At 49.8% G+C, this 18,030-nt stretch overlaps 1 protein-coding gene across 2 annotated transcripts in view; it reads left to right on the top strand.

Moving 5' to 3' along the window:
• PLEKHA8 (pleckstrin homology domain containing A8) overlaps window positions 1-13,664 on the top strand; it is a 53,142-nt gene extending 39,478 nt beyond the window's left edge. For both annotated transcript variants that reach the window (XM_045827925.1, XM_045827926.1), the window contains 2 exons: window positions 4,312-4,373; window positions 8,538-13,664. In XM_045827925.1, the coding sequence (XP_045683881.1) occupies window positions 4,312-4,373; window positions 8,538-8,735 (260 nt within the window). In that variant the 3' untranslated portion in view covers window positions 8,736-13,664. The remainder of the gene's footprint in view (window positions 1-4,311; window positions 4,374-8,537) is intronic.
• The last annotated feature ends 4,366 nt before the right edge of the window (window positions 13,665-18,030 follow it).

Raw genomic sequence — 18,030 nt, 5'->3', positions numbered from 1 at the left:
TTTGTAAGTGGAACTGATATCTTACCCAAAATGAGGGAGTTTGGGTATGTGAGTGAAAGAAAGTGTGTGTCAGTTTATATGCCATATATAAGCAACTCAGCCTGTATGTTTTTAAATTCTTTTTTTTAATATATTCTTTTTTTAAGATTTTATTTATATTTTTTAGAGAGGGAAGGGAGGGAGAAAGAGAGAGAGAAACATCAATGTGCAGTTGCTGGGGGCTGTGGCCTGCAACCCAGGCATGTGCCCTGACTGGGAATCGAACCTGCGATGCTTTGGTTCTCAGCCCGAGCTCAATCCACTGAGCTACGCCAATCAGGGCTTGTTTTTAAATTCTAACATTAGATTTGAGTTACTGTAATAACAGCTACCGCGTAGAGAGCGTGCGTTGCAGGCGTGACAGTAGGTTCCCGATAAACGCTTCATTCACTCGTCCCAATACTCCCCTTTGCAGCCAGGAAACCAAGGTGCGGAGAGGGCAGGCGGCGCCCCTTAGCTCTCAGATCTAGATCGGTGGTTCTCACAGTGGTCCGGAGACAGCAGCATCTGTATCACCTGGGAACTTACGAGAAATGCAGACTTCCCAGCCCCAGTCCATGCCCACCAACTCGGGGAGTCCAGCAGAGCCCAGCCATCTCTGTGTTAACAACTCACGGAGGCGATTCTGTCCCTGCTGAGGTGTGGGGCCCGCTCCTGCAGAGCCAGGATGCGGACACTCCCTCGGGTACCCTCAGCATCAGTCGGTCTGCCTTCCTTTCACGGTGATGAGCTGGCTCTCCAAGGACCAAAAATTTTTCCCAACCTAGAACAGCAAGACAGGAATACATGAAAGCTAAACCTTTAGTTATTGAATGGCACCCCCAAATTTGAAGGTTCTGCTTGAGAAAGGTTTTGAGGTAAATGTTCCTAAAACGTGTGTGACTTTCATGGCCTCGAAACTGGGAGATGATGTATAAAAGCCCCGAGTGACATAACAGAAGCCCTGGCACCCGTTCACTCCCCAGAAAGCGCCCGGACAGTCACTGGTCTGCAGCTCTGCAACCTGGAGTGAGTCCCCGGCGTCTGGGGGGAAGCCTTGGGCTTTAGCCATCACGTGGCTTCCCCATAATGATGACTAGAGAGGGGGTTGGTGGTGGTCTTATGTCAAGAGCTGCTGTGAACTCCCAGTGTCCTGTGACATTCTCTGGAGGTCATTCTCAGAAAGAGCTGGCTCCACAAGGCGGATATGCTTAACAGTCCAGCCTGTAGCTGAGCCCCTCCGCCCGCAGATGCCCTATCAAAGAGCTGGCAGAGAGCAAACTCATAAGAGGAAGGCAGGCAAGTTGCTCTGGCATTTCATGCTCCATTGTGCTAAATGTTACGTGCTCTGCACTGTGCCCCCAGCCCGGGATAGCGTATTGGCGCATCCCTCCCCTCGGAATGGCCCCATAAATGTCGGGTAAATATTAACCCCACCAGGAGCTCCAGCGTGCTCCATTATGTGTGTGATATGAAAGGCTTTCACAGACCAGGAGAGCTACACGTGAAAGCCCGAACTTGTACTCGGGGATACTCAGTGTCAAATTATAACGAGACTAATTATCCTGAAAACACTGGGGAACGTGAACCAAGCTGCGCTCGCTCCGAAACCCCTCGCAGCACGCTTCAGCGCCAGGTCCTGTCCTGGTGGTGCCCGAAGTCAGCAAAGACGCTTGGGCGCTTGTCTCACCTCTGCCCCCTGCTGGCGGAGCTGACTGTTCTCTGGACAGTTCATTCTGCCGGAAGCTTAGTCACTGTGAAGAATTCAGAGGGGATTTTCCTAGCAGCTCGGTATTTTTTAAGACTTCCAGACATTTAACAAATATCTACCACTTCACCAAATATGTAAAGCAGTTCAGTACAGCACCCGTGTGCCACCCCTTTGGGCCCACGGCTCCTCTCCTTTTCCAGAGAAGGTCTTCATCCAGAATTTGCTGCTTGTCATGATATAATGCACGTATTTATACTTTCACTCTGTGTTTCTGTGTCCATAAACAGTATCTAGTGTTTTGGTGTATATTTTAAACTCATATGCATGGTGTCACATTGTACACATTCTTCCTTTCTCACTCTGTACGATGTTTCATGTTTGTTCCCTGCTTATTTACTGTCGACCCGTCTGCGGCTCCCGGCTCCTCCCTGCCGACCGCCTGGCCTGGCTCCCCTGCTCAGCCCGGGGCGGTTGCTGCTGGTTCCCGAGCTCGGTGGAGGGGCGAGCCTGCCTTTCCCGGCGCTGGCGCCCACCTCCTCAGCTCTCCCTTCAGACTCGGACTTGCATTTCTTCTTTGTCCTCACTACAACCCAAAGTAACTTGACAAATTCTTACCAATGATGGATTTATGATAGAGAAACGCTATCTCGTATATTCCATTTCTGGATGGAATGGTGGTCCGCCAGCAGTAACGGGAAGGTTGTTCTCATAATCTCCAAATACCTCATAGTGAGTTTTAGGGTTCCTTGCAAAGAAATCCCATTCATATTGTTTCCGTAAACAGAATAAGGTCCCAGTTCTTTTAGGAAATGGCTGAGAACAGCACATTTTTCATTTTCATGATCTTGTTTTGTAATGTAAAGGATAAACATTAGTTTTTGGCAGAACGGTTCAATGTGACGAGAATGGCCCAAGTTCTCATCACTCTCAGCTTTGTGACCTTGGGCAAGTCCCTGTCTCTCTGGGCTTTCTGTCCCGTCGTTTGTAAAGGCAGAGAATTGGGCTCGGGGACTGATCCTCAAGGCGTCCTGCTCAGGAACTTTGACTTGGTCTCTGAGGAAGTGACACACCTCAAAGGACTGGAGAAGGGTATCATTTATGTCTTTCAGACGCCAAAAATACTCGCAGATTATAGAACACGCACTATGATAATGAATGGGTATTACCGTGAAGATTAATGTATTTCATTATCTAATCTCTGGGTAGCCAAAATAGGTCAGGCTTAGATCTCATCTTATTTTAACGCAGCCTCGTGTGGCAGGGATATTTGCAGCCCTAGATGTCAGCTAAGGACTCTGGGCAAATTTTTTTTTGGATGACTTTCATTTTATTTGTTGGTGTTAAATTGTAGCAGTGGTGTTGCTGGGCCCGAGTCAGATCCCAGCCCAAGTTCTCTGTCACCGTCTTCTCCCGTTAGGCCCCCCGGGCCACAGTTTTCCCGGTGGGACTCTCCTCTGGCGGGGTGCAGACACAATGAGGAATAGCGGCCACCCAGGAGGGCCGGGGGGGGGGGGCACTCGGACCCCACTGCTCCACAGACACGCCCTCTTCCGTGGGCCAGGCTCCCCGCCCACGTTGTTTAGACTCCGGGCACCCTTGCTTTCCTGCTGCCCTGCCGGGGGGTGTGGAGAAAGATTTCTGGGCTTTTTTGAATGGTTGACTGTATTACATGGCAAAGTGCAGGGAAGGTATGAAGTCTCTGATGTTGGCACAGCCCTGGATCCAGAGCCCTCGTAAGCAGGCGGCTAGGAGCTGAAGGCTTGGGGACCAGGGGGCTACATTTACAGTGCACTGTAAAGATTGGGAGTCTCACCTTTGACTTCTGTACCATGGCCCCAAATGAGACTGGTCGTGACTGTTAGAGAAAATAAGCTCTCTGTGTAGGCAAAAGGCTAGGAGAGTCCACCCCAGAATGCCCACGGTGGTTGCCTCCAAGAGGCACGGCTACACAGGTTTCTTTAGTTCCCCCTTTTTGTGTTTTCCATCTTTTTAACAATGAGCGTGCATTACTTGTGAAATCAGAAAAAAGCAGTACATGATATTTTTATAAAACTGCCACCGTGCCTTAGGGGAGAAAGGGTCAGGATCCTTCGTGGGGCAGCAAAGGTCCTCCAAACCTGGCTGCGCCCCGGAACCACTCCCCACCCACGTTATCATTTTAAATACCCTTATATCCTGTGATAAATCTAAGCATTCATTCAATGGTGCTGCTGCTTGTACTACTCGAGGCTTTTGGTGCACGTGATCTCCTAAGTAGACGTCTTTGATCAGCTCCTAACACCAGCAGGACCGCGCTCGTGCGTACATTAGAAAGGACCAGGTACAACCAGCACATCAAACTCTGACGAAATTCTGGCTGGCGTAGCTCAGTGGATTGAGCTCAGGCTGTGAACCAAAGTGTTGCAGGTTCGATTCCCAGTCAGGGCACATTCTTGGGTTGCAGGCCACAGCCCCCAGCAACCGCACATTGATGTTTCTCACTCTCTCTTTCTCCCTCCCTTCCCTCTCTAAAAATAAATACATAAATCTTTAAAAAATTTCTGATGAAATTGTCGCTCACGGGGTTTTTCTTCTTTTTTAAGACAACGCCTACGGAAAGACCTTGCGGCAGCACCACGGCTGGGTCGTCCGAGGGGTTTTTGCAGTAAGTAGCCCTTCGGCCTCCTGACATCCTGGGGGTCACGGCGGAGCTGGTTTTGTTTGTTTTGTGTGCGTGGTGTCTCTGTGTGCTTTGTTTTCCCGAGTAAGAAAAACGCGTTGCTTATTTAAGTCCATTGGTCTCTGTTGCATGGAAATGTGGGTGGTAAAAAGTGTCTAGAGCGGAAAAGACTGTTACAGAGTCTGCTTTGCCCCATCCGGTTCCAGGGACCTGCGGAGGTTTGCCTCCGAAGCGGTCGCCTTGCAAGCAATGAGGTGGTGCGGAGTGTCGGTGCAGAGTGGTGGTGCAGAGTGGCGGTGCAGAGTGTCGGTGCAGAGTGGTGGTGCGGAGTGGTGGTGCAGAGGCAGCGTGACAGAACCGCTGGGTTCTATTTCCCGCTGCCGAAAAGATCTGTGGTTCTCAGAGTTTGGTAGAAAGGAAAGGAATTATTTATTTCAAAGGTTTACAGGTTTAGAATAATGGCAGAATTTCGCTATTAAACCCCACTGCCTTTTGAACACCTGTGCACACACCCGCAGTCCTGCCTCCCTTTTGCTAAATCAAGCTGGTTTCAGAATTTGCCAACCAGACACCGTCTCTTAGGGGAAGAAGAAGTCCGCAGCTTAACATGGCTGATCGCAGCTCAGCACCTGAAGCACCACCCCCGTCCCCGTTAACCCGAGCGGGCGTGGCTGGACAGGTCCTGCAGTCCCAGCTCCATCAGCCGTGCAGCCCTGCTCTCCAGCAGTTGGTCCAAAGCCACGTGGCACCTCCTCATGGCGGGCGGCAGGGGTCCTTCTGCACCCTTTCAACCTGCATGGCCAAGGAGCCACTGGCCCTGCCCTTAGTTTAGATATTCACCCTGAGCTCCCATTTCCCATGGGGCTTTCTGCTTCTTGGGCAGGCGAGATAAGCTTCCCCAGCATCCTAGCGGGGTTGGTCAGAGGGGTTTCCTATATTCCTGGGGGCTGGGGGTTCTCAGGCTACGCCCCATTCTGAACCCCACCCCACACCTGTTACAGGGGGTGGGAGCCGCCCAGCGCTCACCACCGAGGGGAGGGAGCCGGCGGTGCCCGCAGGCTCATAGCCCCTCTGCTGCCCGTTGTGTTCGGTTTTGTCCATTCTCACATTCTGATTTTTTTCCCCCTTCGCTGAATTTCATTGAATGCTGACTGAATGGGGTATGCCAGCAGCTAGGGCCAGAATTCTCTTATTGCCCAATTATTTTCATCGTGAAGGTGTCTGTATGCACGTGTTCTGCTCCTGTGCCCACCACTCCTTCCTTCCCAGCACGTCGGCCTAGGATGAGCACACACCCGGGAAACAGAGCCCCCCGGGCAGAGCCCTTAGCCTGTCGTGTGCAGCAGTGGGAGCAGCCGGCCCCTGCCTGTCCGCAGGCGCCCGCGTGCTGTGGCTTCCCGCCCGGAAGAGGTCGGTCTCCGTCCGATGCGGCCAGGAAGCAGCTCGGGTGGGGGGATGCTAGGAAACCTCATAGAGCAGCAGTGTCCTCTGGAAGATGGGGGGATAAAAATAGCCCTGCAGGTGGTGCTTTTTACCGATGAAAAGGATAGGAGACATCATTTGCCTACTTTAGGAACTGTTAGATCATGATTTATTAGGAGGCAGGTAAAGAAAGTGGGACGAATTTACAGTGGAAGAAACCAAACTTCAGTAAAAATGAAATCCTTTCTGAAAGCATGGAGATAAATAGGAGCCGGACCACGGGCAGCTACAAACTGCCCCCGCTTCCCTTCCGAGCGTGTTCAGGGGTCACAGTAATAGCCACCGTGAGCTCTCGGACGCCTGTTGTGTGCTGGGCACTGTGCCAGGCGCTTCACGCTTATTATTTCTGGTAATCCTCAGGATTACCTCCCACTGTTTCATAAATTCAGAACTGCTAATCCCAGTCCCGAAGTCCCACAGTGAGGCCGTGGCAGAGCCCAGGTCCAAACCCGAATGTAGTCTGCAAACACCTGTGCCCATTCCCCGCGTCACAGCCTCCGCAGTGGAGACAGGATGACCCAGACGGCTGGTGAGTCACTAGCGAGCGGATGCCGCTGCGGCATCGCCTCCTGGAGTAAACGCTGCGACGGCTTGCCGGGGTCTGACGGCCACCCCGCTCGCTGAGATGACAAAGCAGAAGAACATCGAGGTGCCCCGTGTGCAGGAAACATGAGTGTGTTATCTTTCAGCGTGAAGGTGAAGGTACATCCCGAAGTATGAATGACCCAAGAGATGTTGTCAACACAGATGCAGCTATAGCAGAAAATGTATCCTAAGCATGAGTCTTCATGGCATTTTCCCCATGTGGAGGAATGTAGACACAGTGTGGTACCTTATAGAAATTATAGAAGAATAGAAGGGGAAAAAATTAAAATTGTCCATATTCTCTTCACTCCATAATAGCCATTATTAACATTTTTGCATTTTACCTTCTTAGCTTTTTGTATACTTTATATATTTAAATATTTCATTTAATTTTATATTATCTAAGTATATAGCTACCTACAAGTATTTATTTTATATCTACATGTTTACATTATATACACAATTATCTTCACTTTGTATGCTTTGTATATACATGTAAATTTTTTTGATGTGTAGCTTGTAATATAATTGTGTATTCTTCCCCCCCACTTAATAGATTCTGCTGTGACCTTTTTTAAATGCCATGAGTCCAGTGAAATAATTGAAAACCATTACTTTTAGTGATTGCACAATATTTCCCTACTATAGAGATACCATAATTTATTTGCTCAACCCTCTGTGTTGGAAATTTAAGCTGTTTCTAAGTTTGTTACTACAGGTAAGATGGCACGTGTTCATACGCATTTTTGACTAAAAAAACCTCTTATTTTGTCATAGGTTCCTAGAAATACAATTGCTGTGTCTAATGCTAACAATTACAGCCACAGCTTAGAATCTGAGCATTTACTGTGCACTGGACATTGTTTTAAGTTCCTCATGTGCGTGAAGTTATTAGTTCAACCCTGAGGCAGGCTCTCTCATTTTCCAAAGTTACAGAGCAAGAACGTTGTGAAGGCTCTCAATATTATTGCCGGTAATTTTTTTGAAGTTGCTGGTTTTTAAGATTCTTCTGCTGCCCACTTTCCAGACTGAACCCAAAGAGGCTGCCACTTTCAACTACTGTGGCAGTAGTTGAAAAGTCGAGAGTCGAGCCCAGGTCTTCTTGACCCGCCCTGTGCTGGGGTCGGTGCCGGGTAACCACCAAGCCTCTCCAGATGCAAAAGCTATGTGCATGGTGGGAGGAGTTGATTCTCAAGGCTTTCAGATTCAAAGAGTAAGGATGCTCCAGAAAGAAACTGTAGAGTGATAATTCAGGATCCCAAAAAGTCTCCCTAGATCTCAGCAGGGCTGGCCCAATGGACACCAGGCGGCCAATTTAAGCGAGCTTAGGGAACGGGTGGTCTGTGAAGGAAGGTTGTTCTAAAAGGCCCCAGAAATCTCCTGTCAGGGCGGCGATGTGGTGTGTGGGTGCGGCTGACAAAGCGCAGAGGCGGTCCCCCACTCAGGTCCGGGCCTGGTCCCTTGTTAGCGATATGACCTTCATCTGTAAAACAGGGACAGAAACTCTGCAGGGTTCCCATACAGATACGCATTAAAGCACAGTGCACACACAAGCAACAAGTATGGGCTCCTTCTTTTTTAGAAAACAGTCAGTCAAGAGTGCAGAGGAAACAGTATCGCATGGGGGGAATAGGAGACACGCAAAGAACCGCGGTGTGAAGGTGGGGCCCCAGCAGGAGAGAGGTGCTTTGGAACGCTGGCCGGGTGGGCACGAGGACTGTGGTAGCCGCGTGCACACAGGTAGGTTCTGACGGTTCAGGGGCAGTACTCTGGATCACACTGTGAACAAAGGGAGCTTTTCTTAGACTCGTTCTCTCTGTATGCCCTGACTTAAAGGCATTATTCATCCTCAAGATGGCCCAAGCACACACATGCTTCTTCGAGCCTTAAGATTATTTGATTTGGTGCTTCAAAAGAATTTGAGAGTCCATGAATTCAAACGGTGCATTCCTGTTTTTTCCTTTTGCTCTGCTCAGCTGTGTGTGTGTGTGTGTGTGTGTGTGTGTTCGCACGTGCACTCGTGCACAAGAGGAAAGCATGCGAGAGGCGTGCCGCACACTCTCACAGGCCGTTCTTTTGCAGCTCGCGTTGAGGGCAGCGCCGTCCTATGAAGATTTTGTGGCCGCATTGAGTGTAAAGGAGGGTGACCACCAGAAAGCAGCTTTCAGTGCCGGGATGCAGAGGGACCTCAGCCTCTACCTCCCGGCCATGGAGAAGCAGCTGGCGATCCTGGACACTTTGTATGAGGTGCACGGACTGGAGAGTGACGAGGTGGTATGACGCCCGCGGGGCCGGCGCCGCCCGCCTTCAGGGAACCGAGCTTGCCGCCGCGTGTTGTCACCCCATTTCTCTCCCGGCGGCAGCCTCAGCCCTCGCCTCCCTCGCCTGGGGGCACGGAGAGGAGGAGGCAAAGCCTAGTGCTTTTACGTATAAGTCTTCAAATGCTTGTATGTGTTCTGTGTGTTTAAAAATCACGGTGCTATATATTTCAGTTCAAAGGGCCTCCTGGAAACCAAATCATAGCTGTTGTATCTACTTGCACCGCAAGTTGTAAGAGCAGATTGGACAGATGAATTTGTTGGGACTGTTTTCTCTTGTTTTGGGCTTTGGGTTCTACCAGGCCACCCAAACCCCAGCTGCAGGTGAGCAGATTCGGTACCAAGGACGACAACTCGTAGCCAGCGTTTCCATCCCCTCGGAATTAATCTGGAGGGAGCGGAGCCCCTCTGCGGAAGCCGTTGAAATGTCAAGTCTGCCGGCCCTCGGCGTTCTTCGGAGAACCTCCTTCTGCGTGGCTCCATGGGCGATGTGAGCCCGTGGGTGCAGGTGTCCTCCAGCGCCCACTCCAGTTCCCGTGCTTTCCCGTGCATGTCGCAAGGGGGCTGCACAGCAAAGCTGTGACTTTCAGGGATTGTTACCCGATTTCAGAAGTGAGGGATTTATGTGCTCAGCGTGACACAGCCTCCAAATAGAGGAGCAGGTGGGGTCCGGACCACCTGCATCAAAAGCACAGGGAGTGCTTGTTCAGAGAGCAGATTCCCGGGCCTCGCCCTGACCTGCAGAACCAGATCACGTGGGTGGGACTCAGGACTCTGCACTTGAATACTTGTCGAGTGATTCTTGTGCACGGAGACTTGAAGAACCAGGAGATTAAATTCTAGTTTACAGAATATCCAGTCTTCTGCATGAACTCAATGATGTGTCCTTTCTTTCAAAGAGGAAGAGGCGGTTGTGGATGCAAAACAGTTCAAGGGAGAAGGAGAAGGACCAGGTTTACTTGGCAGCCTTCTTCATCTAACCAGTGCAGCACCCAGCCGGGGCTGCAGGCAGGCGCCATGGTTCCCCACGTGGTCTCGGAGCCGCCGTGGTGTAGTCGCCAGTCGTGCGCAGCAAGCTAAATGCCGCTGCTCGTCAATCTCATGAGCTTGGGGACCGGGCCACAGTTGACTGCTGGGATGTCAGCCTGTCATAAAACCACCTCGTGTAGGCATTCGCCTGGAGAGAGTGACACGGGGACTGTGGCCCTGGTCTCAGGAGGCCACATCACTAAGAAGATGTGGGAGAGGGGCCACGGGCCTTCCCTGTGAGAGGCCACTTCCTCCAAGTGGCCGGAAGGGCATTTCCATCGTGAGGGGTTCCCCGGGGTAGAAGGTGAGCTCCTTTGCAGAGCACGGGTGAGGGCTGCCTGAGCAGCCCCAGAGGCTGCTGGTCCGGGGCAAAGGGAGCCCCTCCTTAGACAGAGAGGATGATGTCGGGGCAGTGCTGCTTTTGCCTTCCATCCGTCTTTAGACAAAGGGGCATTAACGTAGCTCAAATTAATGGAGCAGCTACTCGGCTCACGTAGGGACTTTCGGAAAAGGCTAAAACACAGAAAAGCAACATCACATGTTTTAAGGCTGGAGAGAAAAACGATGCTAAAATGACAGATTATTTTGTATTTTAGCACTTCCTGTTGGCATCTGCAAAGGGGTGTGTGTGTGCTCCTCCCTCTCCCACGAGTCGTCGGTGTGGCTCTCCCTCTCTGGCTGGTGTGCAAATGAGGGCGGCCCAAGGGGCTCCTGCCCTTGATGTAGCTTGAAAAAACAGCCCACCCTTGCCTGTGCCTTGAGTGAAGACACATCAGACACCCCGTCCTTGGGTCCTTGGGAGGGGATGCAACCAGGAAACGGAGTGTCGCAAAGCAGGACCCTCTCGTCACCTACTGGTGCTCCCTGTCACCTCAGGTGAGCTCGTGTGGGGAGGGAGCGGGCCCCGGAATATACCTCATTTGCCCTTGAAGCTGTGAACACACGCAAAGAAAGCTGCTCAGCGTGGCCGTTTCACATTTATGTAGGTGCAGCCGGCGTAGCCTACCCAGTTTTCTGGGGAAGAAGGGGTTGATATTATCTGGGATCACTGGGAACCCACATTAGGATAATTTGATAATAAGTTCCATGTTCTCCTCACCCTTTTTCCAACACTACAGAAAGGGCCAATGTGTCTTGTTAGGTGTTTTCCTCCTTGGAGCGCATTAAGTTTGCCTCAGATGTGTACAGCTCTGGGAGCCCTTCAATAAAGAGAATTAGAACTTGAACCTCGTACTAGACGGTAAGGTCGGCCTGACCTGGAGGCTGGGCCCAGGCAGAGCTTCCTCCCGGATCTACAGTGTTTGCTTCGCCGTTTTAGTCCGCATCCTGATCCGAGCTAAGCTGCAGTCAGAGTCTCAGAAGGGACAGAGAGAAAAGATAGTAAGGCTTGTACTCTCCACAACCTGCCAAGGTGTCCGGACGCCTGGGCTCTCGCCAGCTCGGACAGCGAGCGCAGAGGAGGCAGGCATCCTGCTCCCGTTGCTCAAAGGTCTCAGGGCCCCTTTCCAGGAGCAGCCTTTTGGGAGATCCCGAGGGAAAAGGGAACGTGACTTCCAGGTATCGGGAGATGCCGTGGGCAGCGTTTGGCTGACCCCTACCAGGGTGCTTCCTGCTCACAGCTGCCTCGTATCCACACCCCTCCCCAAGGAGAAGCCGGGCTTGGGGCTCGGGGGAGAGTGGGGGCAGCGTGTCCCCGTCTGTCTGATGGAACCCAGTCCTGTGGGCGATGGCAGCTGTGGCGTCCCAAGGCGCACTTGACTCCGTATCGCTAATCCTGCTGAGAAAGGTTGGAGGGTTGCCCTTCTGTTGGGGGTGGGGATGGCGTGCAGCTCTGCAGGGAGTTCCGGACGTGGGGCTCAGAACAGCGAGCGGATCCCGTCACGGGGGTTGGCTGGGAAAGGCTGTGTTCATCAGACTGTGAAAGTGTGCGGTCTTCTTTCTTAATTATTCATTGTGTTTACATGTGTGTCCAAAACGTGAATGCTTTCCCTTTGATATTTTGGGGAAAGTTTTTTTTATTTAAAAAAAAATGTGATGGGGACCATTCAGTAAAGTACATTTTTCTTTATTCAATTTGAAGTGAGTACAAGAGCTGAAGGAAGGGGTAGCTTATTAAGGAAATGTAATCTGGTCGTGGGGCGCACACCTGCCAGACAGGAGCAAGAGCGCCAGAGTGTCAGGAGCAGTTAAGACGGTGAGACGTCTTGGAAGCTTTCTGAAGGAACCCTGTGTGTGTGTGTTTTCTACTGAACTATTATACTGTGTCTCACAAGGAGTCGGCGACACGATGGTGCATTTCGGAATCCCTGGCTACAGTCATTGCTTCTGAGTTTAGTCGTAGGTTTTACAACTCTTCAGCTCCACACCCTCCTGGCTCATTTCCTTTCCAGGTGAACTGTCAACCATTGTTAGACTTTCAGATTCAGTGTTTGTAAGTAAGGTACGTTTTAAGCCATTGTTCCGCTGGCTGAGCTGACGGGTCTGGCGAGAGAGCGCCGGCCCTCAGCCGCTCCGGGACCGGCACAGCCCGCCCGCGGACTTCGGGGTGCGGTACACCCGCGTCCTAGGACGCGCGTGTAGGGCTCGGTACTGGGAGAGAGGTCCTGCTTCCGGGCGTCCGTTGGTAACCTGCAGTTGCTTACTCAGGGGTTTCACAATAATGACATGAAATACCCACTAGCTGTCTGATGGGATTGTAAGACTGCTTATCTAGCACAAGGTTGTTAGGGGTCGTTCAAACAGCCGCATGCGCACACTGCGCACCAGCCAGTCTGTGACGGTTCCCGAGCCATCCCGCTGCACAGCGGCAGTCCCCGTGGCGTCCCCGAGCACCGCCGCACAGGGTGCCCTGCGGCACTGCTATGCAGCCACCGACAGGACCGCTGACGCGGACACTGATCTCTGTCCTGCACTGTCCATATCCAGCCTTTCATGGAAAGGGGCACACACACCACTACTCGGCAATGCAAGTGTCCCAAAATTCTCTGGTTACCCTCTGAGTCACTTCTCTTTCAGAGTGACCACCTGCTTTCAGCTAACTTGTGAGAACACAAGAAAGAGATCTCGCTTGTTTTAAGCACATCCTCTCCATTGCCTGTATTCTAAGGTGCGGTCGGTATTTTCTCCCCGGGCTTTATGAACAGATGCCACCCCCGCAAAGCTGGTCTCATCCACGCAGACCCCTGCACGCCCGTCCCTTGTGGGTATACGTGGAGGCAGGGATGACGAGGGGGGCGAGCTAAAAGTAATTTCTGTTGCTTCTCAGAAGGCTCATGAGCCAGCCTCATGGTGCGTTTGGTCTGTGAGTCCCCCGTGTCGTGACAACTTCCCTCGAATGTCAGTGAACAGCCCAACTACCTCATGTGAACTTGGCTGTGGACGATCTGTGTCCGGTGGGACGTGTGTTCAGGCCACTTTGATCTGGTTAAGAGATCGAACAAAATGACGTCTCTGTACAGAAGAAATACGTTAGACCAGATGCCAAAGGCTACAATGTAACATAGGTTTCCTCGGGTTAATTTTTTAGATCAATGTTGAATTCCACCCACAGTATTCTTGTCTCGAATGTCGGTGGTCTCACAGATCCGTGCACTTGGGGTGTCTGTCGCAGGCCGTCCTCGTTACCTGTGCTCGTCCCTCTGCATCGCGATGACAGGAGAAAGCAAGTGTCGAGTGCTTTGTTGGTTTCTTAATTTTGAAGGAACTTTTACTTAGAACATAATGTGTTGGAGCCTTTGAGGACCAATCAGCGAATGAAGATTTCATGTTTCGTGTTTCATGTACAACTCTGTCCAAGTTCTCGTTCTGTAACGTGTGGGGAGGGGGAACGAGGGAGGGTTTTACTTTTTTTGCAAAAATGTTTGAAAACCTCTGTCAGATTTTATATTCGTTAGTTACAATAAACTTATTTTTAAAGTATTTTATCAAGCGCTTCTCTCAAAGATTTCTGTGTAGTTTGTTAAGAGAAATAAGTCCACATCGCAGAACTTCCCTCCCCTAAAGCCTAAAAAATGAACTATCAAACTATATTAAAACTTAAGGAGTGAAAACCACTTAACTTCACCGAGGGAAGGAGCCCTTGTCACTGTGCTTTAACCCCCAAAAGACGGTCCCCAAAGAAAAGGACCAGATTCCCCAGCGAGAATGAAGAGAGCTCCTAATCCTCCTTCACGTTGGGGGAATTTGCAAAATCCAGAATTCTCATTAAAACCTCAGAGTTGGGCAAGACGAGTAGCCTCATCCCTTCCTTCCTCTGAGTGGGGCCGGTGTGTGTGTTCGTGGGTGCACGTCGGGGGAGAGGGTGTTGCTGGGGAGAGATGGGTGAAACAGGACAAAAAAATCCCTGCTCGCCCCTGAATTAGGAGAAGCACTTAAATCCCGAGAGTCTTCTCCCCAGGACGTGGTAGATATGTCTCCCGGGCATTTGGAATTCACTGCGCTGCGGGACTCGATGCGAACATCAGAAGACAGAGCAGAGCCCGGTCCCTGGAACAAAAGCCTGTGTCCCGGGCTCCCCCTCCCTCCCAGGCAGGGCTCGGGTTTGGCCGCTATGCACTGCTCTGGCTGTAATAGCTATTAAAATAAATGGTCTGAACAGGGCCAATGGTCTTAAACACAAGCAAGTTTGAATAAAATGACCTGGCAGCTGCGTCAATATGCTGCAGCCAGCAGAGGGAACAGAGAGATGAACAGAGGAAACCGATGGGGAAGAAGAGCTAATCTAAGAAGCAAAATTCCTAAGGTGGTGTTGTGCTCTCAAAGGACTTCAAAAGAGCGTGAATTCAGTAAAACGAGAGCTCATAATATAAGCTGATTAAACAAGGGAATAAGATAAAAAGGCAGTTAATGGAAACACCGTGATCAAAATAACCCTACTACAGAACAAATAAATGAATTAGTACTAGTGAGAAACATGGTTGAACACAGAATTAATAACAACAAAAGACTCGAGTGACTGTAGAGGGTGAAGAATTTTTTTAAAGATTAAATTAATTCTTGAGAGGGTAGTTATAGGAAGACAAAGATATTCTAACATACGTGTAATTGGCGACCAAAAAGGAACTACGGAAGTATTGAAAGACAAAAGTTTCCTGAAGTTCACCTTCAGGCTGAAAACGTGCCCTGTGTTCTAGGAAACCCGACAGGAAGCCCCTGACACCAGAGCACATGCTGGTAAAGCGAATGGGCAAAAAGAATGGAAAGAGAATTCTTCTCTGTTCGGGCAGGACATGCAAGTCACCAAGGAGTCTGAAACTCCCTTCCCCAAAATTTAGTGACAGGAAACAATGGAGGAATGGATCTCAAGTTCTGAGTGGGAAAAGAGGGACTTAAGTGTATTATTGGCAGCCAAGTTGTCAAATAGAATGTCAGGTGCACTTAAGCACCCACAGGCCCTTCCTAAGGAAACCATTTGATTGGAGAGGTGACTCAAATAACTCAATAATGGAGAAGCCTGTAGTAAAAGCACTGGTGGGAGCATTGAATTTACAAAGACCCAAGGCCGAACTGGGAATTAGAGTTCTGGGCGCATGTTACAAATAGTGTAAACCGTAATAGTCTGATGTAAACTGGAAGTGGTGGGGGGAGGTGCAGGTTATAAGAGTGCCAATCTCATTTTTATAGCAGAGTTGATATTACTGAAAAAAGGAAAAGAAAAACATAACAACCTTATTTTTTTGGTAATTAAAAAAAAACTTGAATGGATTTTTAAATAAATACCTGTTAGGAGAAAGAAATACTTTAAGTTTAGTAATTGTTTGAGTTTATCTTCTTCTCTTAAATGCAAGCAAAATGACATGATAAATAAAAATAAGTATGCCTCTGTTTATGAAAAATATCTTCTACCCTTTCATCACCAAAGAAAAGAAATCAGGAATGATACTCACCTGAAGGTAGTGATGTTTATTTTTAAGTGGGTATCAATTTTGTTTTACTCTTCTCTTTGTACTTTACCACGGTGCTTGACTTCTGTCTTATAACCATGCTATCTTTTTATTTTAAAACAGGGCAGGGCGGGGTGGGTATTCGAAAACCAAAGTTAAAAAGCAGTGTATAGTGTTGGTGGCTCGCCGGCATGTGCTGCTGCTTGTGATGACATTTGCTTTCCATTAAATGTTTAACTTAATCTCACCACACTTCCCTTTTCCCCCCACTGGTTACTTTTCACTCATAAGCTTCTGGTCCTTTACCCACACGAAAATATTACTCAACCCATTGTCTACACCCTGTAAGTGTTGCCCTCGTTTATGGCAAACGGGGAAAACTGAACACCCGTGTGAGACCCAGTGACTTGCCCGGCACATCCGAAACCGATGGAAAGGTGGGAAAAGCAGCTCTCTGGACTGGCTGGCTGACTGTCGTCTTCGCAGAGGAAGCCAGAAAGCCTCAGCAACAAGGGGATTTTGCACATGAATTGGCTGCACTCCATCTGAGGAGCTGAAAGGGTTCTTTCTCTGTGCTTCTGTGAGTTTGGAAATGAGATGTCAGCCTCTCCGCTGCCCGCTGCCCGAGTGAAACTGCTGGGCAATAGAGCTGTCGTTCGGTATGAGCTTATGCCGATCAGACCCAGCTGCAGCCACGCGGATGAGCTCAGTGTATTCAGTGAGGCTTTGTCGTAAGGCCGTTCAGGATTATGTCTGTGGAAACCCAACGCTCTACTGGGGCGTGTGCGGGATCAACTCGGGACCCTCTCTCCCTCTCCGTCATTCGCACGGAGAGTTCTGTGGAACCCCACACCCTTGACTTCATTAGTATAAAAAGAGCACCACTGGGTCATAGAGCCGAAAGACGCCATCCGTTGTTGTAGAGGTCATGATAGCTGTGGCCAAAACCTCAGATCAGGAAGTGTCGAGCACAGGGGAAGAATTCCAAGAATGGCAGTGGCGGTCATATTAATAGTTGTTACTGTTATAAAGGGAAGTGTAGCTCTGTCATGCCTGGACTTCCCCTGCTGAGTATGCATTTTCTTCTTTGGGCCCCTTGCCCCCGACCTCATGGAGGATTCACTGTTGCCCCCAGGGCAGGCTCCCCCCTCTGCGTGGAATGTCTTGCCACCTTCAAGGAGAAGGCCTCCACTTAATCACCTTTCCAGCCGACACTCTCTCTCCTGACCTCAGCCCTAGAGCCAGCTGGGATACTTCACAGCTGTCTCCCAGCTAGAAGATCCCAGGAGAACGGCTAACTGCGCATCAAGGTGGACCCGACACTTTCCAGAGGAGCCCTCCTGCCCCACCTCAGAAGGCAGCTAATGTATTTTTCTGCCCTGACCTCCTCTCCCCTTTTTCTACACACTCGTTTCTCAGCGTGACTGTCCCTTTGCCACTCTGAGCTCTGGTTGGACAGCCTCTGACCACAGCAGTGGCGTGTGCTCTGGAATAGGTACCCCCAGGACTTCCCCAGGACTGTGTACTGGGACACTGGGAGAGAGCATCACTGTTGTGAACTGCGTGCTTGTGAACACCCAAAGTGCAGGTGTGGGAACTCCAACGCCCAGCGGAATATTAGTAGGTGGGGTCTTTTGAAGATAATTAGGGGCAGATTAGGTCATGTCTGAGACAAGACAGAGAAGTCCTAAGATAATTTTAAGAGGTGTACTATGTTCATGAATTAGCAGATCTGATAGTGATAGAATGTCTCCGACGTGTGTTTTGTTTTTTTTTATTTTCACACCACTGGGCAATTCTCCGATGCTGAATGGAGTCCTAAAGTCAACTCAGTTAAATCCTGACTCTGTTACCTTGGGAAAGTCAGATTCCACAGGCTCAGGGCTCAGTCCTACACAGACAAGACTGATGAAATCGTTGGTCATTGGTGACTGAGCTCAATCACCAACTCACCTCCGTCCTGGAGGTTAGGGGTGGGGACTAAAAATTTCGCCTCTCAAACACATGGCTGTGTTCCTAGCAACCAGCCACCATCCTTAGGAGCTTTCCAAAAGCCACCTCATTAACAGGCTCAGGTGTGGTTGAAAGAGGTTCATTACGAATATCAAGATGCCTTTATTGCTCTCTCAAATTAGGAAATTCCAAGGACTTTAGGGTCTCTGTGCCAGAAATGGAAGACCAAATAAATATTCGTTATAATTAATAATATTACAATGTCAGTTCTTCCAAAACTAGTCTAAAGACTCAGTGCACTCCCATTAAAAATAACACAGAGATATGACACCACAGCAATGAGCAACAAAAGAAAAAGTAGATACATTAGACTTCGTCAATATTAAAAACTTT

The sequence above is a fragment of the Phyllostomus hastatus genome, unplaced genomic scaffold (assembly GCF_019186645.2).
Source record: "Phyllostomus hastatus isolate PE091 unplaced genomic scaffold, TTU_PhHast_1.1 phas_scaffold_78, whole genome shotgun sequence".
Taxonomy (NCBI): domain Eukaryota; kingdom Metazoa; phylum Chordata; class Mammalia; order Chiroptera; family Phyllostomidae; genus Phyllostomus; species Phyllostomus hastatus.
This window is presented reverse-complemented; position numbering and strand designations above follow the sequence as displayed.